This window comes from Siniperca chuatsi, linkage group LG15 (genome assembly GCF_020085105.1).
Source record: "Siniperca chuatsi isolate FFG_IHB_CAS linkage group LG15, ASM2008510v1, whole genome shotgun sequence".
NCBI lineage: Eukaryota > Metazoa > Chordata > Actinopteri > Centrarchiformes > Sinipercidae > Siniperca > Siniperca chuatsi.
This window is the reverse complement of record NC_058056.1, coordinates 10,871,108-10,897,254: the sequence shown is the minus strand read 5'-3', so window position 1 is coordinate 10,897,254 and position 26,147 is coordinate 10,871,108. Positions and strand designations below refer to the sequence as shown.

At 40.5% G+C, this 26,147-nt stretch overlaps 2 protein-coding genes across 3 annotated transcripts in view; both read right to left on the bottom strand.

The window, feature by feature from the left end:
* Positions 1–3,607, bottom strand: part of tiam2a (TIAM Rac1 associated GEF 2a) — a 94,211-nt gene extending 90,604 nt beyond the window's left edge. Inside the window, exon 1 of the mRNA XM_044168005.1 lies at positions 3,589–3,607. The gene's annotated coding sequence lies outside the window, so the exon portion shown is untranslated. The remainder of the gene's footprint in view (positions 1–3,588) is intronic.
* scaf8 (SR-related CTD-associated factor 8) overlaps positions 2,221–26,147 on the bottom strand; it is a 30,247-nt gene continuing 6,320 nt past the window's right edge. For both annotated transcript variants that reach the window (XM_044168008.1, XM_044168009.1), the window contains exons 3-20: positions 11,840–11,884; positions 11,247–11,408; positions 10,877–11,033; positions 10,613–10,740; positions 10,235–10,411; positions 10,068–10,147; positions 9,815–9,935; positions 9,327–9,458; positions 9,004–9,113; positions 8,133–8,326; positions 7,940–8,040; positions 7,600–7,713; positions 7,201–7,357; positions 6,686–6,816; positions 6,163–6,304; positions 6,035–6,082; positions 5,690–5,914; positions 2,221–5,530 (exon numbers count right to left, since the gene is read on the bottom strand). In XM_044168008.1, the coding sequence (XP_044023943.1) occupies positions 3,603–5,530; positions 5,690–5,914; positions 6,035–6,082; positions 6,163–6,304; positions 6,686–6,816; positions 7,201–7,357; positions 7,600–7,713; positions 7,940–8,040; positions 8,133–8,326; positions 9,004–9,113; positions 9,327–9,458; positions 9,815–9,935; positions 10,068–10,147; positions 10,235–10,411; positions 10,613–10,740; positions 10,877–11,033; positions 11,247–11,408; positions 11,840–11,884 (4,152 nt within the window). In that variant the 3' untranslated portion in view covers positions 2,221–3,602. The remainder of the gene's footprint in view (positions 5,531–5,689; positions 5,915–6,034; positions 6,083–6,162; positions 6,305–6,685; positions 6,817–7,200; positions 7,358–7,599; positions 7,714–7,939; positions 8,041–8,132; positions 8,327–9,003; positions 9,114–9,326; positions 9,459–9,814; positions 9,936–10,067; positions 10,148–10,234; positions 10,412–10,612; positions 10,741–10,876; positions 11,034–11,246; positions 11,409–11,839; positions 11,885–26,147) is intronic.

Sequence of the window (26,147 nt, the reverse complement as noted above, 5' to 3'; positions counted from 1 at the left end):
GTTTGTCTCAGTGAAAGTGAGCACGGAAGGTAAGAGAGGTGAGCACTGCAGATTTTGAGCTGTGGCACTCCAAGAACCCAGACTGCACAGAGCACACTCCTATGTCTGCCATAATGAAGAGTGCTGCAATACCACACTGACCTCAAATGGTCAGACATGGTACTGACACTACACACACACACACACACACACACACACACACACACACACACACAGTGTGGTCCATTTAATGACAACAGCACAATATCTGTTGTGGAAATGAACCACTAGTCCACTTATATAACCAAAACTAATTAAAAATGCTCATTATAGAGTAAATTATGCCTTGAAGTTGGACATCTTCAGTCCATATCAGACTAGGAGATTTCTGATTTCTCCACATCATATTGAAACGCATTTACAAGCTAAATCTTAACCCTCATCATCCTGTCTAATTGACTTCCTCACAGCAGGGAACTTCTCTGTCTCTGACCTACAGTAAAAACCACACATTAGCATTACCACCTGGGCATGGACTAGCAGTGCACTATAATTCCATGCCATTATGGTTTAGAAGCTCTCGTTAGCTGCCCGTGCTGGGGTAATCCTCAACTAAAGGTCAGGCCCACTTTGCTTTGTTCCCATGGTTTATATGGAGTATAACATGGCAATGATGTGCAAATGGCTTGGCACAGGACCACCATTAGACTCAGACTGAGTAAGGCCTGTGCCTGTTGGCTACACTGGCTTTAATGCAAGGCTTGCAGAGAAAGAAATGCACAAAATCCAACCCTAATCCATCCCTGAGCCCTATTTGATAGCGAGATCCAAATGTAGATATTTTGTTTTATTGTTACTCCTAATTAGAACAACCTACATTAGCAAACATGCCCTTTATTCTGTTACAGATAAATAACTGAAGGATGCTAGCCCTCCGTAGAGTGAGGATTTATTTTCATTGCTGTCCAAGGGAGAGCTAGCCAACTGCTGTTTATGTGTATGTCTGTTTCAGGGCAGATAGTGGTTGATTCAAAGTCTCAGCCTGTCAAATCTATCTGTGGGGAGGTCAGCTGGAGGCTGGACATGGCTGACTGGCTGGGCCTTTGGGAGCCAGGTGAGAGCTAGAAATGTATAGACCTATTATATACACTAGGAGACACACAACTGGATGTTTTCAACTCAGCTTTATCATCTAATAGGTCTCTATATGCTAAATCCAGAGCCAAACTATTAAATATTTAGTTTTCTGTGTATTAACATTTGGATTAGCAGGCTAAACTCATGTTTAATTGGAGGTAAAGGCATTGTGCAGTAACACTGAGCTGCTCTTCTCCCATTTTTTTTTCTTTCTAAAAATAAAAAGCGCCAAAATGGCATCAGTAGATACCATGATGTTGGTGACGGTTTAAATTTAATAAATAATTTCTTCTAGCTGGTCTTTTCTGACACTAGCCAGACCATAAATGAGTATAGAGAGGGATCATCGTGCTAGCATGTGCTGAGTAAGCACTTCCTCCAGCTTTAGCAGCCAGGTCTCTGGCAAAGCCAGGGGGGGGGCAGCATCTTCTCCTACTTCCTCATCTCCCTCATTTGTATATTCCCTCCTACCCTTTTGTTCTATTGAGGTAAGTGCCAGATGGCTGCTATATATATATATATATATATATATATATATATATATATATATATATATATATATATATATATATATATATATATATATATATGTGAGAGAGAGATGGGGGATTGGATTCAGCAAATAATTCGACTGCTTCAGTCGAATTAAGAGGACATTTGGTAAATATCTACACCTTTATTGCTAGGTGTGAAATAGAGTATATTGCAGTGTTTTGACAGCGTGGAATTGACCTTTGTTCAGCATCTCAGGTCTCATGGGAGTTTTTCTCAGGACATAAGTATATTTTTCTATTGCTGGTCTCTATGCTTGCCTGAGAGTAAGCAAACTAAAAAATATATCTAAAATAGTCAGTGTCTTTCGATGTTTTTGTTCTAGTTATTTTTTTAGAAACTTAGAAAGATGGATATGTGATATTTATCTAAATACACAACCTGGTATACTAGATATGTATGTCGCAAAATCTCTTTACATTTTCATTGGTTTAAATTACTAACATGTGTCTGGTATTAGTTATCTCAGTTTGAAGCGGCAGTGTTGATGTGTGTGCAAGAGTTCATCTGATCGGCCTGAGTCAGGATTCATGACAATAAGAGGGGTAAAAATCTGATGCACCTTCAACTTTTATTCAACATCACAACTCCTGTAGTAGACATTTGGTCTGAGAGAACAGCATACTATGGATTTCTAGTAGTATGTCTCAACAGAAAGTATGAAATGAACAAGAGAGACAGGAAGGTTAAAACATGGCTACAGGCCTGCATGCACAGAACGATGGAGTATATAGACTTGTTCTCCTCAAGGTGAGTGCTGTACAAACTGCCCAGCTACATTTCAAACGGTAGGCCAGTCAATTCTGTGCAGGTAGCATTGTGTTCATAGAGCTGTCTGAAACTGAGTTGCACGCACAGTCTGGTGTACATCACACAGTAGTGTTGGGTAGCATCATGAACAACAAATCCATTCAAAAAGGCACAATCCCATCCTCAACAGTCACCCAGCAAAAGCTTAAGGGAAAGTCATCAGAAACTAAAAACTACTAGTCCCACGGTTGCATCCAACAAAGTGCTCTGTGGATGGATGGTAAAGCAGCAACTTGAGTTACGAGAACATCAAATCGACTGAAGTGACAGCACACAATGTGTACGAGTCTGTAAAGCAGTCTTAGTTTCCACTGGTCCTGGGTCAGAAAACAGTCCTAAAGCATGTGTTTCAAACAGACAAAGCATGTTTATTTCAAACTAAAACAATATGTACCCAACATCAGAACATCCCTCTGTTCATTTTCTTTTTCTTCCCCCTGGCATGTAAATTTCTGTTTGTGTTCACTGTATAATTGGAAACAAATTACAGACATTTATTTTGGGGATACAACATTTTCATGTTTTCATTTTAAAAATGTTCCTTTTTTCCCAATTATAAGCAGCTGTACTGGTCTCACTGTATGCAGGCTATTTGTTCTGCCTAGAAACAGAAAGCATTGCAGGACACCACAAAAGCATTCATTGAGAACTTGCAGCAGCATTTTAAAAGAGGAGGAGACAGAAATGGGGCCAGCAACTGCCGTTTTCAAGTATTGTGTGTATTGTATTCAATCCATTGTTGAAGAGCCAGGATTTCTTACTCTCTTCCATAGGAAGGTCAAAGCTCATTTTCCCCATATACAATTGAAACATTTTGGTAGGCAATTCAATAAAAATTCGCCAAGCTTGAATTAATTAAAACGGGTGGGGTGGCATTACAACTTAAAAAAGGAAAAAGCAAATAAAACACAAACAAAATTATCTATCAATAAATCAGCTAACGAGCCTTCTATATAAGTACACTGGTATTTGTGAAAGATAAAATCATTTGTTATTGGTTATCAGACAATAACTGATGTGAGTCAGTATTCGCCATTTCCCGTGTGGTGGTGGTGGTTTGCTGACATGAGTACAGAGAAGAAGAGACAACTTTACAAAATGATCTTTTACCTACTGAGTGATGATTATGTCCCCTCAGTGTCTGTGACAGTGTCTACCACTGGCTGACTCGCAGCTTCCTCCATGGGCTCACTCTGTTCATTGTCTACGTCCTTAGGAGAGTCAAGCTGCTCCTGCTGCTGCTCTGGTTCACTTTCAGGGAGCACAGAATTGGAGGAGGGTTCTTGAGCGGGCTCAGGAGAGGGCTCAGGAGAGGCCTCAGGTGTGGGTTCAGCCACAGTGTTATTGTCCATCCCAGGTACATTGCCCCACTGGGGTTGGGGTGAGGAGGCACTCTCTTGTGACGACTCCTCATCCTTCTGTGGACTTTCCTGCTCCTCCAGAGAGTGAGTCGTCTCTTCAGGGGGGCTGGCAGCTTGTGTGAAGGCCACAGGTGAGTCCTGGGATGAGGCCTCAACCAGCGGTGAGGCCTGGCTTGGGGTCTCACTGTCTGGAGAAGAAGTGGTTTTGGAGGGGGACTGGGCCATGAGCTGGAATGGCGATTCTGTTTGAGAAGGGGTTTGTGGTGATGACTCGGCCTCGGTGGGAGCCTCAGTCAACTGGCTCTGACCCTTGTTGTCAGATGATGGGTCAGGTGATTGGGCTGAGGGTGGTGACTGTGCCTGAGGTGTCTCAGACGGAGCTGGGGTTTCTGACTGGGGCTCGGGCACAGCTGCTTGGCTCTGTGATGAAGGTGGAGACTTAATCTGAACCTGAGGCAGCGGCTGATTCAGACCCAAGAGAGACGGTTTGGCCTGTGCTTGAGGCAGTGGGGACTGGAACCGTGGCTGTATCTGGGGGTTAAATTTGAGTGGCGCAAGCAGTTTGCCTTGGTTCAGGGACAGGTTGGGATTAAGAGGTGGAGTTGGAAGCAGAGGTGTAGGTAGAGGGAGAAGAGGTGTCCAGCTCCCACGTTCACGTTCCCTCTCGCGGTCTCTCTCTTTGTCGCGGTCTCTTTCGCGTTCAGGCTCTCTGGTGCGGTCTCGGCCTCGCTCCCTGTCTCTCTCCCTCTCCCGCTCTCTCTCTCGGCTGTGGCGGTTACCATTCATCTCCCTCCTGAAGTCAAAATCTCTTTCATCTCTGTCTCTTTGCCTGTCCCACGAGCGTCTTCGGTCATCAAGGTCTTGATTTAGTTCACTGTCAAAAGGCGCTGTGGCACCACCACTACGGTTCCAGGCCTGTGGCCCCCCAACAGCTCCAGCATTTCCCGGAACTCCAGCTGCTCCTCCTGCTCCTCCTGCTGTCCCAGGACGGCTGTCAAAGCGGCTGGGGAAGTTCTGCCCAGTTGTGGGGCGCTCCTCCTGGAAGCCTTTTGGACCACCTGGGGCCTGTAGGCCTCCTCGCATTCCATCTCGCTCATCAAAGTCCCCTCTGGTCTGGTTCCAGCGATTATCAGGAGTGAAGCCTGCAAGAGCCTGCAGGCGTCCCACTAGGCTAGTTCTGGCTGGCTGAGTCCCTGGGGTCTGGAGCAAGGGAGGCCTGCCTCCTACACCACCTCCTGCTCCACCACCACCTCCAAGGGGCTCCCTGTGCTCTGGCGGAGGGGTCCTCAGCAGGCCTGTGCTCTGCTTTTCCATTGGCGGGAAGCGGTAGTCCTGGTCTTTGCCCTCATCAGCCCCAGAAGAAGACTCATCTTCCGTCTTGGATACATTTTCATTGGTAAGGTTGGGGGCCCTGTTGAAGGGGTCCAGCTGAGAGAAGGGAGCCCTGGCACGGGCATGAGCCTGGAGGGCACTGTCGAGGAGGCCAGCAGCCTGCTGGACGGGGCCCTGCTGCATGAGGAGTGGGAAGCGGGCGGCTACGCCAGGTTGGAGGAGGTTAGGTCGCACATCCAGAGGCAGCAGGCCGGGCATTCTCTGTCCAGCCAGACCAGACTGATGCAGCGGGTGGGTGAGGGAAGCTGTGGGGTGCATGCCAAGGAGACCCATCCCACTGCGGACTGCATTCTGCATGCCTGGGGACAAAACACGACAGAAATAAATGTTAAAATGATTCTTGGCCAAACACAAATAACCTTTATAACCACAAATGAAAATACTCTCCAAGATATGATCAAAGTGTCCACCTGAAAAAATCTATAAGTCTCTATAAGAACACGTTAGCATTTCTTCACCTTGCAGTGTAAGCTCTGCAGCAGCATCCATACCCTCTGCAGACTGTGCTGTTTTCTCATTGGTGGCATGCTGAGTTTGGACTCCCACTGGGTTGAACACACCGGCTCCAGGGATGGCTGAGGCCATGAAGCTACCAGGGATAGTGCTGGTCGGGGGTATCATAGCACTGAATGGTGATTCCTTGACAGCTTCTTGGCTGGTTGCCACTGAAGACTGCACGAGAGCTATAGGTGGGTACAGGAGGAGAAAGAACACATTTAATTCAAGCTAATAAATTCCAGCTAAATGCCTTGAAAGGACAAGTTGTCAATTTTCAAAACTATATGCATGTCATAAATACTCACAAGTAGTTGCCGAGGCCATGCCTGCTGTCTGTGCTGCCTGCATAAAACCTGCACAACAGAAAATAATTGTGCGTAAGCCTGTGAATTTCTGTCGGTCTGATCTTTATATGACCGTTTGCGTCATTTACCTGGTGGAGGCTGTGAGGTATTGAAGCCAGCCCTTATGAAGGGCGGTGGCGGCCCGTAGCCTGGTGGGGGTATGCCCATGGTGACAGGGAAGGAAGGAGGCACCAAACCTACTGCACTGGGAACAGCCTGGGCCACTGGCAGCTGAATGAGAGAGATATGAGAGAGCAGATACAATAAATAGATAACTTAATAGTGCAACAGCTAAGTTACATGGTACATGAGTTCCTGACAATATCCCAGTGGCTACCCAAACCTCGATCAAAAAACCCACTGCTCTCTGGATGTTTAACAGATCAAAATAATCCTACTTATTGCAAACAAAGATGCACTGTCACCATTGTCATCCAAAAAATAAAACAAGATGTGTGGGGACATAAAATCTGGGATAAAATCTGTTACACCGTTCTGCTCGTTTTACAAACACTTTTTTGGTGAAAATTGGCAAAAATCAAAACAGTAAGCCCTATGTGCTCTGTACTGTTTACATTTTATCCACAGATTGAGACAGACCCTCTTTAGTACCTGTACAGGCATCATGGTGACCTGTTGAGCGTAGGTTTCAGTCTGGGTGTTAGATGCTGCTGTAGTCTCAGCGCTTCCTGGCTGACTTGTAACTTCCTTGGCTGGCTCAGAATTCTTGGCTGCTTCCCACTCTGCAGAAACAGACAAAAAGATGAAAGCAAAGTTATAAACTATCATCCAATTCCTTGTTTGGATTTGGGGGTTTAGCTGTTCTTTTCCCCAACGCAATCATTTTGCTATCAGGGTGGGATGTTCCCGGTAGGATATCTTAAAGGATTTTGGCATTACCATAACAAAACAAACAACTGAGGGAATGGGGTAGAAAGCAAATCCACTTAGATGATCAAATGCTATGAAGTGCCTGTGTTTGGATATCCACGTTATGCTTTCATCATGTGTGTACAAACTTGCCTGCGTATCCTACTGATATTTAAACAAGCACTGATACTCAACAGTCAACAGACCTCTGCTTGTGCCAAAGAAAGAAGTTAATAAGTAGATGTGTTTCTTTTCACCATCATTAACGGTCTCCTGGTCAATGATTCCTCCTTCAGCAAAGCCATCCAGGTCATCCAGCTTCACCTTCTCCCAAGGTATGTAGGTGACCCCCAGGTCCACATCCCAAAACTGCTTGTACTCCTGCTTTACCCCTTTGTTCAGAGCCCATGCAATCTGGATCAGAGACACACACACACACACACACACACACACACACACACACACACACACACACAGCCAAGGTCAAGAAACAGCATTTTTCAAAGTCATTTCTGGGAGCAGACAAGGATCCATGTGCCTGGAAAGATAAACTTTCTCTTGAGTTTTCACCATTGGAGGTCAATGGAAAATTACATTAGAAGATACCACAAGGAGAATGAGAATACAATCAATCAAATTATAAAGGTAATGTGTACCTTGATGATTTTGGAGCCAATCTTAAAGGAGCCGGTGCTGAGCTTCTGGCGGGCACGGTACGCATCCTGTCTGTGGACCATACAGATGTAGGCACAGCCTCTGGGAGGGATCATCTGCAGGCACACACACACAAATTACATTACATAGGACATGGCAAGGTTAAACAACAAGACGGGGAGATTGTAATAGAAATATGGCAGACAGTTAACAGCAGCTTAAGGTCACTATATGGTAATGACAAATTAAAGTCCATATGACAGATATCATTTTAACATTTTGGAGACCAAAGAACTGGCTATAACTAAATTAGAGGGTTAGGAGTGGAAGAGGTCTGCTTACATTGATCGACTCAATCTGGCCATACTCTTCAAATAAGTTGGTGAGGTCTTGCTGAGTGGCCTTTTTGTCCACCTGGCCCACCCACAGAGTTGTGCTGCACACTAGGTACGGGTACAGGGGAAAACAATTATTACTCATCAGAAAAGCACTGACAGCAAACATAAAATATTCAGAAACAATGACTTTCACCTACCACTTAGAGTCTTGGATCGTATGGGAGGCAGTCCTTTCTTCTGCCGCTCCTTCTCTCGCTCTCGGGCGCGTCTTTCACTTGAGTAAGACCGTGATGTCTTCCTCTTGCGGTCTCTGGAGCGTGAGCGTGACCGCTTGCGGTGTTTACGTTTACGTGAGCCGGAGCGGGACCTGGACCTTCTCCTCTTGGGAGACCTAAAGAGAGAAAACACCAACACTTTTGGAAATTCTTTAAAGACTGACTTTTTGTCATGTTTACTGTAACACCCACAGGCTTGGGGCTTTTGAACATCAATGGCAATTTACACAGTTCATAACTGCATTGAACATGTGTCCACTTTACAAATGCACCACTGTGAGCTACTAGCCAGTGTTTGAAATTAAAGGACTACTGCAACCAAATATTACAAGCTTGTATAGGCAAATAATTACTGCTCTAAAAATTCAACCAAGCACTTTCTTTCAAGTTTACAACACACTTTGACTGCAGATTTGGTACCCATATCACTTTAATATAAATGTGATGAATAAAGACACTCTGGTCAGTCTCTGATCACTGTGGAAACACAGGTGATTATGTGAGTCTTCTGAATTTAGTAAGCTAGACAGAGACACAAGGTTGGGGGTAGAATTATCAGTATGTTTTGGTTATTATCCTTTAAACATTAACATCTTCCAGTCAGAACCGGTTTCATACAGTTATCTTGTGACAGTACTGCATCATCTGACATTCAGGGCAACAGTCAGGACTTTTCTAATGTGGTTAAAAGATTATTGCTTCTTCACTTTATACAACAGACAATTCAGCAATATTCCAGGCACATTAGGAATTCTTACCGCCAAACGAGATTTCAGAAATAAGTGCGACTGACCTAGAGCGTGACCTTGAGCGTGTTCTGGAGCGTGTGCTCACAATCTTCTTCTCCTCTTCCTCAAAGATCTCCTCCTCCATGCCATCAGGGCCCTCGTCCAGATCCATGTCCTAAAAAAGACGGGGAGATTTCAACAAATCTCTATACAGAAATAAAAAGGTAATGTAGAAAACTGCAGTAATTACTATCAGATCTAGGCCTATGGATAAATAAACATTACTTGTGTCGAGACAGCCATTCCATTTACAAAAGTAAATAAATACAACCAAGGTATAAATGACTATTTGTGCACGTTTTGGTAATGGCACACTGGTCAGGCATACCTGCTGTTGGTTGTCTATGGAGTCATCCAACTTGTTCTCTGGCTCAGGAAGTTGTGCCTGGCTGCTGCTCTGAGCAGTCGCAACTGAGTTCTCTTGCCCAAAGATTGAGTCCTGCCCTTCTATGCTCATTGCCTGGAAGAATAAAAAGAGCGGTGTAACTATTTTGTGTCCTTTATTAACAAGGCATCTATGCAGGCAAGTGTAGGTATATTTACGAATGACCATGATGAGAACACAATCATTTAATTTTCTTTAAGTGGAGCATTTTTGAGGAGTCTTACATAGTGTGGTGTCATTGGCTGCTGAGGTGTATGTGTGCAGTCCCTCTGGGTGAGTATTAGAGCCTCCTGGATGACTAGTTACTCTGACTGCATATTTTTGTTTAATCTATTTGTACACCTGAACATTATTTAATTTGTAAAGCAAATGGCTATTTAAAAAAACATTATTTGGGAGACAGTGACCGTGTGAACAGTGTGTGTACTTACCTTTTGTTGGTGTTGCTGGTGCTCTAAAAGCTGCTTCTGAAACTGCTCCAGGTTCTGCTGTTGTAGCTGCTCAGCCAGCTGATGGAAGAGGGAGCTGTTGATGGGCTCTGACACCATGGGCCTGAAAGTGGTCAGCAGCTCGATTAGATCATTGGAGGTGGTTGACACAGTGAAAGGATTCTGGATCACTATTTGTGAGTTTGTTTTAGTCTGGGAGAAAGAACAGCCTGATCATAAACAGCACTGAACTCACAGTTGAGATGATGAGCTGTCTTTTTTAGAGTCTTCGCTGCGTTCAGAATCATTCCCAAAATCAAAAGGACCCAGAAGTTTCTGCACGAAACAAACAGCATAATCACATTAGGAGGCATCAGATGAAACAAGGAATAAGAAACTTTCAGTTGCTGACTGCAGCATTACCTTATTAAAAGAGGAGACTCTCTGCTCCAGGGGGTTGAGGCTGTTGGCAGTAGCGGCGGCAGTGAGTTGAGCTGTCAGAGCTTGCAACTGCACCACCAGGCCAGCATCCAAGGCCTGCAACAGGGACGGCTGGGGCTTCTGCTGCTGCATCTGTAGACTCTGTACCAGCTGCTGCAGCTGCACGAGGTGACAATACAGAGTATTTGACACATTTTTCAACACCAACAGCCACACAAACTGCAGAGGCTACTCAAGCTAAAGGTCAAAGTATTGTTTTATTGGACATAAAGATTCTTAAGGATTATTATTTACCCATAACCAAACATTTTCACTTTAACAGTTTATTAACTGAGATGCTGGGTGGACATGTTCACTAACCTGTTGTCCCTGGGGACTCTGTAGGATCTGTGCCACAGCAGCCACAGTGTCTGTGTTGGTAATCTGGGAAGCCCAATCAGGCAGACCCTGGACTATGTTAGCTGGGGTAGCCGGGGTAGCTGGGGTGCCTGGACGCACAGAGGTGTGGTAATATGAACCATTAAATAAACGCATTCCATAATGGTGTCAAACAAGTTATCTGACCACATTATCAGAGTATATGGGTATGTGTGTTTCACTCTACTTGTGTACTCTCTGACTGACCAGGTGTAGTGTTATTGACTGGGGCAGCACTGCTGGGCATGACAGGTGTGACGCTGGGAGGGGGAATCCCTGCTGCCATGTCCAACAGAGGCTGGATGATGTCACTCTTGAAGACCGCATTCTTTTGCCACAGGTTCAGGACTCTCACTATCTTACTCTGGAAACGCCAATAAAGATGACAAAAGCAACTGTGACATAGCAGTAAAATGTAAAGACAATGCAATAAAGTAAGCCCATTGCCAGAATACCTATTCCTGTGAAATTGAGGCATATATCAAGGCGTCTAATATCAACTCTCATGAAACCATGACAAGCCACAAAAATGAAAAGCCACTGAGAGGAACACAAAACCTATTAAAAACTGTCTGACCTTATCATCTGAAGGGCAGCGGTAGAGGTGCTGGAACGTTGCAATGATATTCTTGCTGAAGCGTGGGGCAAAAACATCTTTCTCCGTGCCAAACTGGTGTCGCGACTGTCTGACAATCGAGTCGATGACGTACAGCCCAGGGACCTTGTATTCTGGTTTGCACTGTCGATACAGAAACAGATATTTATTTTAATAACAGTGAAACAATCTATGAAGTTACTGTCTGGGGCCTTTTATGCATTACTTACATGATGAACGCACCTTTTTATAGTGTTATACTAACAATTCAAGTAGATCACAAGCAATTTGTGAAATTGTTAAGAGATCACATTGAAATTGCTAAAAGAAGGAATTTGCAAAACTATTAACACTGCATTTACACTGAATATATAAACTATTAGGATCATCTCCCTGCCTTTATTAACATGTCCTTTGTGACTGGTTTAGGAAAATCGAACTTTTGACTAAATTCACCTCATCATCATACTTAATGCAAGGTCCAAGTGTCCTTAAAAATTGTATACATTCAGTATTGTGTAACTCCCAAAATTGTACTGCACTTGGTTGTGATCCTCATTTAAAATATAACTCACCTTTTGTATGAACTTCTCCACACTCTGGACAACATGCTTGTAGAACTGAAAGTGAAGCAAAGGAAAGGAAGCATTTCTGAGTGACTTGAGCGGCAGTATTTCAGAGTTTAAGAAAAAGCAACAGTGGAGATAAAACTAAACCAGCAGCAGGTCTGGTTGCACCACCCTCCCCTTTCAACACCACCACCACCCGTTACTGACATCAAAGACAGAGGGATTAGAGATGACAACTGCAGTTTTGTCTCCTGGCAGTTTTGCGAACGCTAAGAAATGTAATATCATTCCATTTTCCAAGCTGTTTTATCCTCGTTTAGAGAGGCTTGCAAAGGGCATATTAATGCTGAAGGTAAAATTTTGGAGGGTGTAACAGAAAGAAGATTCACAGTCCAAGTAAGAAAAAACAATTACTTTTTAAAGTATAGTTTTAGTATAGTAGATATCCTCTACAAGTATAGAGGAACATGGGTAACATTGGTAGTGGTGGCCTTAGGAGAGTGTCTTATGCAGGAGCTTTCAGAAAAATGTTAAGAAAAAAGAACCAATAGGAGGACATTCCTCAAATTTTCCAGTAGCCAGTCACATAAGAAAAGTAGTCTGCTAAGTGAGCCTTGCTCCAACAATACTTTTTTTCTGGTCATTGTTCCCAATTAATAAATAAACATATAGAATGTACCTATGTTTATGTAAGCAATCTGAACTACCAAAAATAAACATTTAACTCTGATGCTGAATTCATACCAAAACATAAGTAGTCATTCTCCAAAACATGCGAGTTGTGTACATTAAAATAAGTGGAGAGGTAAAAATATCTCAATTTAATGAAACAAATCTAAAAGACCAGAATGTCTGACACAAATGACCCTTTCATTATGTTGTTCAGTCTACAGCCTTGCTAGATTCAGTCCATGTACTCTTTTGTCAAATACGGCCATTACAACATAAAAGCTAGCCAGCCACCAAGAGGTGTAGATAGCTATTAACTGACAGCTGGCAGTTTGGGAACTCTCTAGATACTGACTGTGCCTGTTCAAAGCATTAATTGTTTATGAGAGTTGGCTCAGCCAATAATTATAGACCAACCAAAATAGTAGTTGAAGACAGGCTGGTTACCTTGCATATCAATGTTCTGCTTGAAAATATAGTATATTGTTGTTGTGGGGTGTGACAGGGAATGAGAAAGCAGCGCAGGTCACACCAAGTTCAAGTTAACCACAAAAATAGCAAATTATAAATCAAGCTCTTTTCTTTGCCAAATCATGTTTCCTCAGCCTGGGGGTTGGGAACCTCTGCTTTAATCTATAAACCTGTGCAGACTCTGCTATATTGTTGTGCATGTTTACATTTAAATTAGAAGAAATTTATACCACAGTAAATCAAGAAAGGACAATTTACATTTATGTAGTTCATATGATTTTGGAGAGGTTTATTTAGGTGTGACAACTATACTGAAACTACACTGGTGTGCCTTGTTTACTACTGATACCTACCATAGAGCTACAAGACAAGGCCTGACACATTTTTGCCTACATATCCAAAGCCTATAAAATATCTGTCAGGAAATGTATATTCCTACTATGTACTGTGAACAGGTAAATATAACAATGACAATCACAGCCAGTCTTAAAGAGTAGGTGATCTCCATACCTCTATGGCAATTTACACATGATCATCAGCAGAATCACTTTGTGTCAGCTTGAGTCATTTTTTGCCCATGGAGAGAGATGATGGTGAACCTTGCAACAGCGTCACCATAGCTGCTGTGCCTAGCTACAATTGTCTGTGCCCCTGCTGGTAATATTTGACCTTTAAAAGTGTGTCCAAACACAGTGTGTCTGACTGAGAATTTTAAACCTGGGGAAAGAAATTACATAAACTAAATATCTTGGCTGAGCTCTCTGCACTCACTCTGTGCCCAGAATGTCAGAGGAAAGAGAGAGGATCGCTCAGCTTAAGACTTTGTGAGTTCATAAATGTATAGCGCAGGTTCACAAACCATGCGTGGTGATTTACTGAAGTACTGAAATTCATGCCTCAGTGGTGGATGAAAAAGGTTTTTGTTGAGGCTTGGCTTTGCTGAGGCTTTATACATTATTAAAACTGAGGCACTGAGACAACTGAAAGATACACATTTACCCTTTTCATATTACAGTAAAAACTAACATGGTTGTGCAGCCTTTTTTTTTTTTTTGCAAATCCATATTTGGAGGGCTGAAGTACTATGCATTTAGATTTAAGCAAATAAAACAATGCATCTTTAGCCACACCAATTTACTGTATGTCGACTAGTGTGGCAACATTTTTTGATTAAAAGCTCAAGTTCTACAATCAGCCAGTAGATGGAGTCAAAGTACAGGAGATTGTGTGGCCAGAGTTTATGGTTCTTTATCACAGGGACCAAATAGAGGAATATGGTCATTCAATTAAATAAAGTTAAAAAGTTAAAACTGCAGGCATGCTCACAATATATTATGTACACCTAAGATCACATATAAGGCAGTGAGGTGTTACTGTCAAAATCAAAGTTCACTATAATTAAGATAGTGCTGTATGATTTTGTTGCAAATGCATTCCAACTGTCAAATTGTTAGCATTTTTACTAACTGTCCACCGATATTACACAGGTTAAGTTAAACAAATGCCATTGTGTTGACATTCTTTAAAAGCCTTTGTGGAAATTTGTTGTCAGTGAGTTGCACGGGCACTATTTCTCCAATCAATACCCAAGTCAAATAAATTCCATATAAAACACATCTAAAAACACACCAGGGTCTGAAATTAACACCCGCCAAACGTCAAATGTGGGTATATTTTCAGTTTGGAAAGGCTATTTGCCACACTGGTGGGTAAATGTTTGTACGAAAATAGTCATACAATTAAAAATAAAAAAACACTATGCTGCTGGGAGTCTCTACCGCGGTTTGGAGTAATTTACGGGCATGCTGCTTCTGTCCCCTGCTGTCTGTGTCGGTGGGTTTGACACACACACACACACACAACCATATGTGTTTTTACACGTTATGAAACTGATCGTCTCAAGCGCTTCTACTTTCGTGGCACTGTTTACCGTATGGGTCATCAGATACAGCACTAAACTATCACTTCCCGCCGGACTGCTGCAACCCAGTATCACGCCAAAGCATGTAATACACCCGCCGTTCCACCGTGGCAGTGTCATGTTTTCAATACATTCTTATTCCGTGGTCAAGTTAGCAATAATAAATATGCAAGACTTCTTGAGCTGTATTCAGGCTTGAATTGATAAACCGTTGATCAATATATTAAAATAATTTTGCTTTAAATTTTCCTCTGGCCTCTTCTTTAAGTTTGTATTCAACATAATACCTTGCTATCTCAATGAAATGTACTGAAATGAAAAAGGCAATTTATTATTTTGAATTTTTTCATCTACCAGTCCCATTGACCAGTGAGTCAAAAAGTAAATTTCGGACACTGCCTTTTACAGATCTCAGTAGTCGAAACAATTAAAACTAATAATAATTATAACCTTTCAACTATGCACACTCAAGGAAAACATACGAGTTCAAACGAGAGCATGACAAATGTTCAGGAAAACGTGACAATGGTGGCAGAATACAACTGCAAAAATAGTGACTTAAAGTCTGAAGACTTAAAAACACCAGACTGTGGCAATGACAATACATCATTCATAGATTCAAACATAAACTCTAACATTTATAAAGATTAATTACACCTGCGATGCCACTATGTTGTAAATAAACATTAATTTTTACTTTATTTACTTAATATTTGCAAAACTAGAATTACCGCCCCATGGTTGTATATCTCCGCCAACCAGTCAAGCTGCAGTTTACAGACTCATAATTTACATAGTGAATACTTGGAAGTATTGGAATAAAAGATATAAAGTGTATTTTTTTGGCTAAATGGAAGTTATCACTATATTGATGATACACATATTTGATTCCAGTGCATATACATTGTTGAACTGATTAATGAAGGATTATCATAGATGTGTTGTCTAAACAGGTAAACATGTACTTAATTTCTATGTAAAGATGGATTCTTGAAGAGTATAGCTAAACAAAATGTGGTGCTTTTGTTTTCTCCTGGCATTTTTAGATGGAAAGCCTCTCTATGAGCTGTAGGTGAAACTCACTCACAGGATCACGATTAGCTAGGTGAGCTCCAATACGTTGTTTGCAGTCATGTGATTCTGATGACTGCTTGAAATTCAGAATGAGGCAGGAAGTGAAAGGCAGAATGGACGAGATGGAGGAAAGCCCTTACTGTGCTAGTTATTATTTACTCATTGTGTCTTCCCTGTCAACATGTGTGTGAAATCTGGAATCAAATCAATCCCAATTCATTCTGAAATTAGGGCTAAAAACCTATTTTGAGGTCACAATGACCTTTGAGTCAACAGTAGGGCTGCAGCGAGTAGTCTCTCTCTCTCTCTGGATGGGAAACAGATGTTAACATTGCCAAAGCATGTGTAAAATAAAAACATACACAAAAGAATTGTGATATTAAAATATATACAGATAAGTAAGACAGGATATTAATAATAAATTGTAGACTTGCAGTTAAAATACAAATTCTCTCTCTCAAATAAACACAAACCAAAGGACGCTTCGTGATATAACTACTTTTCAACATAGACTGCAAGCCAGACACACGTCAAAGCTGGGTACACGAAAGAAACCAGTTGATTACATTAAATATCTGTGTGAAATTTTGTCATAATTACAGCATCAATTCTTGAGTTATGGCCAAAAACGTGTCTGCCAAGATCATTTTGAGGTCACAATGACCTTGACCTTTGACAACCAAGTGAGATATCACGTTCAGGAGTATGGGACAGACAGACAACCTGAAAACAATGCGTCCGGTCACGGCTATTGCTGGTGGAGAGGCATTAAAAAAAAAAAAAAAAAAAAAACCATAATCCAGCCGAGAAACAATGAAAGAATATCCATTTAACTCAAAGCCAGAATTTTAGAAATACCAAGGTCATGAGTCGTAGCCCCGCTAGGTGGGTCTGGGGGATAGATAATGTTGAAGATTATAGTATAAATCTGTGCATTTTAATGTATTCTGAGAGTTACAATAATCACTTACAGTAGGAATTAATGTCAGTGCCAACACATAGATGAAAACTAGACTAGAATCCAACATAAGTCACAAATATGGTCAGTTTTGAAATTACTCTTTTTAGTTCAGTTTCATTGCATTGGGTAGCCATACAGGGACAGAAATAATTAATTTTAAATTTGGTGGTTGCTACACCCACCAAATGAGGAAAGGTGTGCTGGAAAATTTTTGACTTGGAAAATTACAATTTGATTCAAACTTATTTCTTTGCAAAAAACAATTACTAACATGTTCCAAAGATTCAAGGAAGTTGTATAAAATTGTTGAAAATATACAGTCCTAATATGACTTTAAATTAAAACATATACCAATACATAATATGCCCTATAAAATAAGAAATAAAATACTGTAAAAGTAATTCTGATTTGTAATAAACTAAAAAGCGCTATTTCTGATTATTGATCAATGAATGATAGTGATTTATTACACGGCTTTGTTGAATACTCAATTCTGATTGGTCAATTACGGCATTCTATTCTATTCTGTTATTTCTGAAGAGCAGGCCGCTGCTATGAAAAACAGGCCGTTGCTATGGACACAGTTCTGATCATAGACTCTGGAGTCCAATCATATCAATCCGCAGAAAGAAGTCCTGAGGCAAAAAAAAACTTTTTAAAATAATTTTTACATCAATTAAATTAATATTTGGTGTCAAATTATTGATTTCTTTAGTAAGTATCCGTGTAATAAGCAGGTTAATGTACAGCAAGCCGGTCATTATTGCGAAATTAACCCCAACAGGGTGATGTAGGACATGACCCTGAACGTTATCCCTTGCAAATGAGGTATCTCTGAAACATTTTGGTAATAATCACTGGACACACAACTGTGTGCCTCATTTCCTGAAGATTTCCTGTCTGCAAAGCTTCTGATACAAAGGTGCAGCATTAGAAAGCAAAAGGAATTAGGAAATCTTGTCATCCCAAAATCTTTAGCAGCACAATGACCCAGAAGAGACTGACTTCTCTCTCATACAAGCAAACATATTTATTTTATGCCCTGATGCGATCCTTCATCACCACAAACCTCGCACTAGGCCCGGCAAGGGCCACTTTTAGAGTAGGTGATAACAGGCAGCGTGACTGCAACAAGGTAGGCTAATTGTTTATTCAAAGCTGTGCAGTGCACTGTAACTTTATTATAATGTATTAGCCTATTTCCCATGATGAATATTTTTGCCACTGAAAATGTCTGAGCAGAAACTCCAAATTGTTTCTGTGTGCAAAAGTTTGGACATGTCACGTTTTGAAAGCATAAAGCAACAGTTTATGAGTACAGATCTTGAACGCAGTTGCTGCTTCTGTTCCTGTTTTGAGTTTTATTTATATTTATATTTATATATATAGGAAATAATTACACAGGCCCGGACCACATGGCTGGCTACGGCCATGGCTGTGTGTCCAGTAAGGCTTGCAGTGATTGAAAATTAACAGTGTGAAATTGATTTGTGTCAAGACACTATTAGCAATATAATACTGGGAATATAAGTGTCTGCAGCACCAGCCAACTTGCTGGTAGGCAGTAGCCTTACAAAAGCCTGAAATGTTGTCAATCGCTGAGAAGATCTGATACCGAGACTAATAACTCAGAGAGGACAGATGCCTTCTTCAAAAAACCCAATTCAATGACAACATCAGCAACATGAGGCGTAAATAAGTAGAAAGTAAACCCATCTAAACACAAAGGAGATAAAGGTAAATAGGAACGAAGCATATCAGTAGTTGATACAAGTACGATACAATATTCAACACTGACCAATATTTACAGGCAAAACATGATAGCTTGACAATGAAAACAGGGGCTTAAAATGCTGTGACATGTGTTAATTCAAAGAAGCAAATTACACAGTCATCATTTTGGGGTTGAAAGTGATTTGAAAAGCCAACCCAATCTAGCCTGGGGATGGGGTATAAAGACTCATCCTAACGCACCGTTTGAACTGAAGAGTCAGGGTGAGCAAGCTCCTGTGGGGTAGACAGACCACAGAGAAAGACTGTCTGTCTATTTGCTCTTTACAGAGGAACATCTTTAGAATTAAAACACTGCTGAGGTGACTGAATAAACCAACTAGATTCTGCCACTAACAATGGTTCTTCACTATCATGCCTGGTATAAATAACCGTGATGATAGATATTAATAATAATGTTATTATAAGCTCACAACCCAGCTTAGATAATGAGCTGGGTAGGTAGGTAGAATGTGCAGCCTTGTTTAGCTAAATAAAAGGAGAGGCTAGTTGCTGTGTCTGTTTTCTGTGTTTAATTACAGGCAGGGCGTATGAAACTAGCTGAAAGGTAAGGAGGTGGTGAATGATGACAACACCACTGTCATGAAATGAAATGTGACATGAAATATCGGGGAAAATGCCATTATGAAATACAAACAAACAAAAGTATTTTATTATGAAAACGATAATGAGTTTGGTTTTAAAAATGTCTTAACTACACCAGTTAAGTGCATGTAAACGTATTGAGTCAAAATGTGGATTATATAGTGAGAAAAGCAGTGAATGCTGATGAGGAAAAAGACCAACTCTTTCAACAAGTCGACAGCTGCACTGACTGTTGCACTGCACTCACAGGTTCAAAATAGTATCAATATTGTCAGGAAAAGCCTAATTTCTCTCACTGAATGGGAGAATTTTCATCCCACCATATCAGTATATCACAAATTTTTATGAGATATTAATAATGTTATTGTAAATGTGGTCATACAGTACAATCATCGAGAATTATTTTTGAAATTAAATCCAGTCCTTAAACATACAGTAACCCTACTAAGCACAGACATGCCTTTCTCACAGAACAAAGGGTGGACCTGTCTCCAAGGAACTGATCTAGCATTCTGCAGTGCCTGACTAAGTGTGCAAAGGGTTAGAACAACTTTGCAACATTTACTCTTTATTATTTACTTTATTTAAGTACATGGAATTATGAAAAATAGATTCACATTAAGCAGTGTTTTCTCCCTTAGAATCTTATACAAACTTGTGGTTAAGTACATTTAAGTGACTGTTACGACCAATTGGATGGGAAAAAGCTCATGGAAGGGCAAAAAGACAGATAATATAGATAGCAGCACAGATAACAGCAGGCCAAATTATATCACCTCGGGCATGGGTGGGATCCCTCCTCAACCAAACAAGTGGGATTCTCCCTAATCTGAAGACTGGGCTGATTTGTGAAATGATTTTTATATGTAAAGCCTACAGAAGGCACCACTTTCAGTATAAACAATTAGGGGTTTTACATTGGGTTTAAACAAGTTGGCAAACGCCTTTGTACATAACTAGTTGGTCAGTCACGTAGAAGTAATGAGCAAATAAGAGCAAAGAGAGAGAAACTGACATGAGCGAAAAGGTAAATACGTTTCAAAGCTACACTGTTGACTGCAGTAACAGGTTTTAGGTTTGGTGATAGACAAGCCGACATTCAGTATAAACTACATCAAATGCAATATGCAGTTTAAATCCATTCGAATGCTTGACGTCATACTCAAGTAAAGTTCTGAGCTATATGTACTGTAGCCTCAACAACAGCTCAACAAATAGTACTTGATCCCTGAATGCTTAAGGAAAGATAGTTTCATGTTGGGAGATGTTGATCTATACTGTCTTGTTGGTTACAGTACTCTTGGCATTCATTTTGACTATTTGTGTTTGTAAGTTACTATTTTGAGTATGACCACAACACGGATTTTTAAAATTCTATTCTGAGCCACTTTGATTTGTATGTTGTTGGTGTGGATTGAAAATCTAAGAGACCATAAAAAAGATCAAATCTACATTCATCAGCTGCTGTTTGCATGCTGTTTTATACAGGTGTATTCATTTATATTTTTGAGCACATGGAGTTGTATAACAAGCAGTAGAGCTGGTACAGAACTAAAGGAGTCAGAGGGAAGATATTGTCTGACCGCTGACTAGTGAATACGGTCAGTGTGTGTGTGTTATCAATCTCTGCTAATACAAAAATTTCATTTGCGTTATAACATCAGCATAAAAAGTAGCATCAACATTCTTTTTACAGTGGAGGACGTTAAAGACAGTGGGGAAACTAAGGTTGTCACGATACCAGAATTTTAAACTTTAAACACAATGCTAGTATAAAAACACTATACTCATTTTTTTTTAAATTAACAACTTGCACACAGTGCTGGTACACATACACACAAACACTATTATTACTATTCTTAAATGTTTTCCCTACCTTGTAGGCCTACTCAGTTTTTATGTCGTTATTATTGATTTTAGTTTTTTTTTTCTCTAATGTTGCTTCACTTAACACAGTACAGTGGTTTGGGAGAAATTTGGGGGTGACTAATTGGTTTATGGGTGTAAATGAATTTATGACACTTTGACTAAAGTATGGTTTCACAAATGTTCTTCTTATATTGAGAACTTGGGACAGAGACAGTCTCTTTCTTTGTGTCATCTTTAGATGATGTAACCTTTAAACCACCACCCACCTTTTGGATGTAAACTAAGTATTGTGTTAGCTGTGCTCATGTGTACATGCTGCCCCAATGCTTCTCTGTCGACAGATCTGTTTGTAATAAATCCATATATTTGTGTAATGACAACTGAGTTATTCTTTTATTAACAAGTGGTCTCCGTGGGTTACCCCTGTATAAATACCGACAGTAGAAGACAGTTTGGAGAAGCAGACAGGAGTACCAGCACGGAAGCTAAGCAATGCACTGCTGTGGATTTGGGCAGCAACAAAACATATTTTAGACACCACAAAAAAGTCAGTATCAGTTTTAAGTGTACGCTATATTTAGAATATTTCTGATGCTTTACCTTGCCGACAGACAGCCCTTTCCGACGGGAAACTGAAGCCGTTATATCCGCTCTCTTCAATGATACCGGACCCCGATGACAAAAACAGTAATTTTACGTTGCAGAACACGGGAGTTGCTGGTCCAACGCTGCCTCAATGGGTTAGTTTGTTTGCGTTATTGTGTGACTAAGGTGTTTTAACACATTAGGGGTCTGGTGGTGGCTTTGGAGAGAGCGATATAAGGCTTCAGTTTCCCATCAGCAAAGGCTGCCTGATGGCAAGGTAAGGCGGTGAATATATTTTAAATATAGCGTACACTTAAACAATTTTTTTCATTTGGGGCTTTTTAGGTGTCTAAAATATGTTTTGTTGCTGCCCAAATCCACAGCAGTGCATTGCTTGGCTTCCATGCTGGTACTCCTGTCTGCTTCTCCAAACTGGGGGTGTGCCGAACGCCGTCTAAAGATTGTCGATCTGATTTTTTATAGCTTCGGGACTTTCAATACTATTAAATGTATAATTAAGGGAAATCGTATCGTTTTAAACACGTGGTATCGAAAAAGTATCAAAATATCGATACTTTTGACAACCTTAGGGGAAACCTGTTATATTTATATCAGGAAAAAGAGAGCAACGTGATACTAAAAGCGGGTAGGCAGTAGGAGAGAGAAAAATATATGAAGGCTGTGAAGTTCTGAGCGAGGTATGTTGGGAGGTTTCACGTTTATCTGCTACAAAATATTTCTGAAAAACGTTTGGACCCTTTTTTTCTCAGATTTCACACCATTGCCAAAACAAACAAATTCACAGTGCGTAAAGACCTTAAAGGCCCTGCACACAGGTGCTCAGGTTGAGCTTGGGCACAGCTCTGCTGGAAATTACAGTCACCAAACTCCATGTACCAATGACAATGATAAAGGTGTGAGTCATCCCTACTATGCCAACCATGCACAGTTGGTGCATGCCCACAGAGTCTTGAAAAGAGGTCTAATCAGGAAAAGTAAGTGAAAACACCTGCGTGGGTGTACAATAGGTGTGTAAGGGCTTTGAGGGCCACACATTTTACTACTCATTTGGGCTTTAAGGACTAGGCCAAAAAAACCTGCTATATTGGGAAAAGAATTATATATTTGTATTGGACCACAACAGAAATGACAAGCATTTCGTCTGTGCATGATGTCTATTTTCAAAATTTCAAACATTATTTTTCTAAACTGTTGGAAAGATAATGGCCCTGCACACACTAGGTGTTTAAAGTTATTCTGGCTGATCAGACCTCTGCTCAGGCTGAAGGTGGGCGGAACTATGCTAAGAATTATGTGCAGTTCCAGACATCACGCACTAATAATCATGATAAAGATGTAAGATTTCTGGCCCAAAAGACATGGTCAGACCTGATTTCACCTGGCGAAATTTACTCGGGTGGTGTGGTGAAAAGCAGGCGGGACAGGACACAGTGTAGGTAGGGCTGTAGGTATTAATTGCCGGAGCAAGCCTGGCTATATCGATTCAATATCAATTTGGCTAGGGACATTTCAGTAACAATACCAATTTTGCTTGGATATGAAAGATTCTCAGAGAACTAATGCTGTAAATTGTACAGGCAACCCTCTAAACTGGTGCATTATTAAAATATTAAATGTTTACATTAAGAATTTACCATTTAAATCACCTATAACAGAGCTGATATTCCACTCAGCACCCAAGTGTTTCCCCAACCAATATTTTATAATATATAGATATTACGAAAAAAACTTGACATTTAAGGTTGAAATAATATCCCGTAAATCATATACAGTTCAAGTATTGCATTTCTAAATGTTGTGGTTTCTGGGTTAAAAGAAAGAAAAAAAAAAAAGATTGTTAGAAAGATTAGACAGATAGTTTGATGACTCACTCAGTCAGTCAGGTGAGCCCAGGAACCTGTATACCTGAATGGCAGATTTTCACTCGACTCACAAAACCTCCGTGATACATGTAAATTAGCATAATAAATGTTGTAGGATTTTAGAGTCATTCACGCTTTAATACCGTGTGGTTATGTATCAACATTTATAGGCACGGTTTGTGAACTTCCTTCGCCTTACGTTCAGTGCATCTATGTACTGTTTCTAGCTCAGAGAAAGAGTTCAAATTGAGCTCATCAAAAGGCCCCGACCACTATTTGAGAATTTATGGTAATAATCTTTTCTTTCAAGTAATTTGGGCATAATGTTTATTGTAAATTAACAAACAAAGGTCACTGTACAGAGTTTGATGGGCACATTATGCTGCATCTATCAAGTATCAAGCAGCGGAGTGCTAATAATGGAATCACTGTCCCTTTCACCATTTATATAAAATTATGAAAAAGACATAACTGATCCTAAATTAGCTCTCATACTCTGACACTTGAACCGTATGCCACGGTTGTCTCACTATCGAAGGCCAAAGATAAAAAGCGACAGATTGAATATGTTATGAATTCCACTAAGTGGATCTTAGTGGAGAATTGGGGCATTTGACAAATGCACAAACAACTCTGTGAAGCAACAAGTATAAATCATAAGTTAGAAAAATTAATCCCATTTTATCTTGCAAATTCACACAACAGCAGCCATTACGCAAACAAATGGTGTCTGGAAAGTGACTAATTATTCCTGGTAACATAGTTGCATTCATTTACTAGAAGTTGTTGCAATAAAGATTTTAATTAATTAAAAACGGCCTCCAACTGTTAGAGGCTGCCATATTTTCATCAAAAAATGTATCTCAATCAGTAATCTTCATCTCTTTTGGCAGTATTTACATATAGTAAACCGAAGGTACATTTGGGAGGTTATATTAAATTACTTTATGAGACTTCATACTATTAACAATTTCTCATTAATGTCGTCCTGCAAGCTCAACTCTTTTTACCTTAGGCATACCATACATTAATAAATATTTAGTCTGACACATTTCACAACAATCTGTCAAACGTCATATTTGGTCCTAAAGGTGCACAAACCATGAAATACATTAGACTGGGACTGCTGCAAAACCACACATGAGATTTCCAGAGGACTGTTTGGGAAAAGTGGGTAGACATACAATATAGACAACAGACCAGACACACAACTCGCAAAAGAAAAGAGCGCCATCTTTAACTGAAAAGCTGTTAATAGGCACTGCATCTGTGATCATGTATTTCAACGGACACAGTATAAGGTGTAAGCCCAGCAAAGCCTAGTTTACTGTTGCCTTGTCAGTAGCTGTGTACTGATGTCAGCACAAGAGGGTTCATGTAATGGCTGTGGGATAGTTAAGGACATGAGCAATTATCACAAACTTTTTAAGCCCAGGCGCAAAAGTGAAAAATTGTTAATGTCTGCGTCTGTCAGATTGGTTAAATTGAGAAAACGTCTGTGGTGAAGACAAACTTACAGCTAAAGCAAGTCCTGACAATAGAGTGCAGTCCACTGCCACGTCTTTCCTCTGACTTAGATTTGACCATCCAGATTTGTTATAGGGCTGACACTTTTTATTCAAAATTTAAACAAGCATTTCAACGTGGGGAAAAAAATGTATATTCTGTCTGTAATAAAATGTCCCAACTCAAAATTCACAGTGTGTAGCTGCAACACCGTCGCATTGCACTCCAGCAGGGGTTTGCACTTCTCTTCGTGAACGCAAAATGGAGGGAACTAGCGAGGCATGCTGAACGGATAATCAAGACACCAAACCTTCAAAGAAGTAATGTGTGAAAGCATTTTGGATTCGACACCATAGATGGACAAATCGTGGATAAAAGGTAAGGCTATTTGCTGCCTTAAAATGTTTTTAAGAAGTAACATTGCAATGACAACAAATCTAAAGTAATCTGTAAGCTTGTTTGTCAGGTGAGGCAGTGTAAGCACAGTGAATGAACGGGAACCGCATCAATTCTACAATATACTTAAGGATTAGGCTACGTGGGTTGCATTCAAATTATTTAAAAAGGAATTACATGTTAGCTCACGTTCATTTGAACTTGATTTTTGAAAAAGTGACAGCCCTAATTTGTTGTTAAAATCAGCACTTGTACTGTATCTTATAATACCAAGGCCGAATCAGCAGATTCGACATCTTCAAGTCCTTGAATAACATATGAACCAACGAGACAAATACAGCCACACTGTGTGTGCAGAAGACACGAATCACTGCTGCTCTGTCAAAACAAACATTCAGGGTTTATGCACTGTTAAACATACAAAACCCTCAGTATATGAGGCAAGGTAACACTCAGGGATGAATGAAATAACCATGTTAATGAATATTGTCATATTAATGCAACACTGATAGTGGCTTTCTACCTCTAAAAAAAATCAAGTGTATATACACATGTGATGTCCATAATGTTGAGGATGAATGCTGAATTACTGAAGCTGTGTGT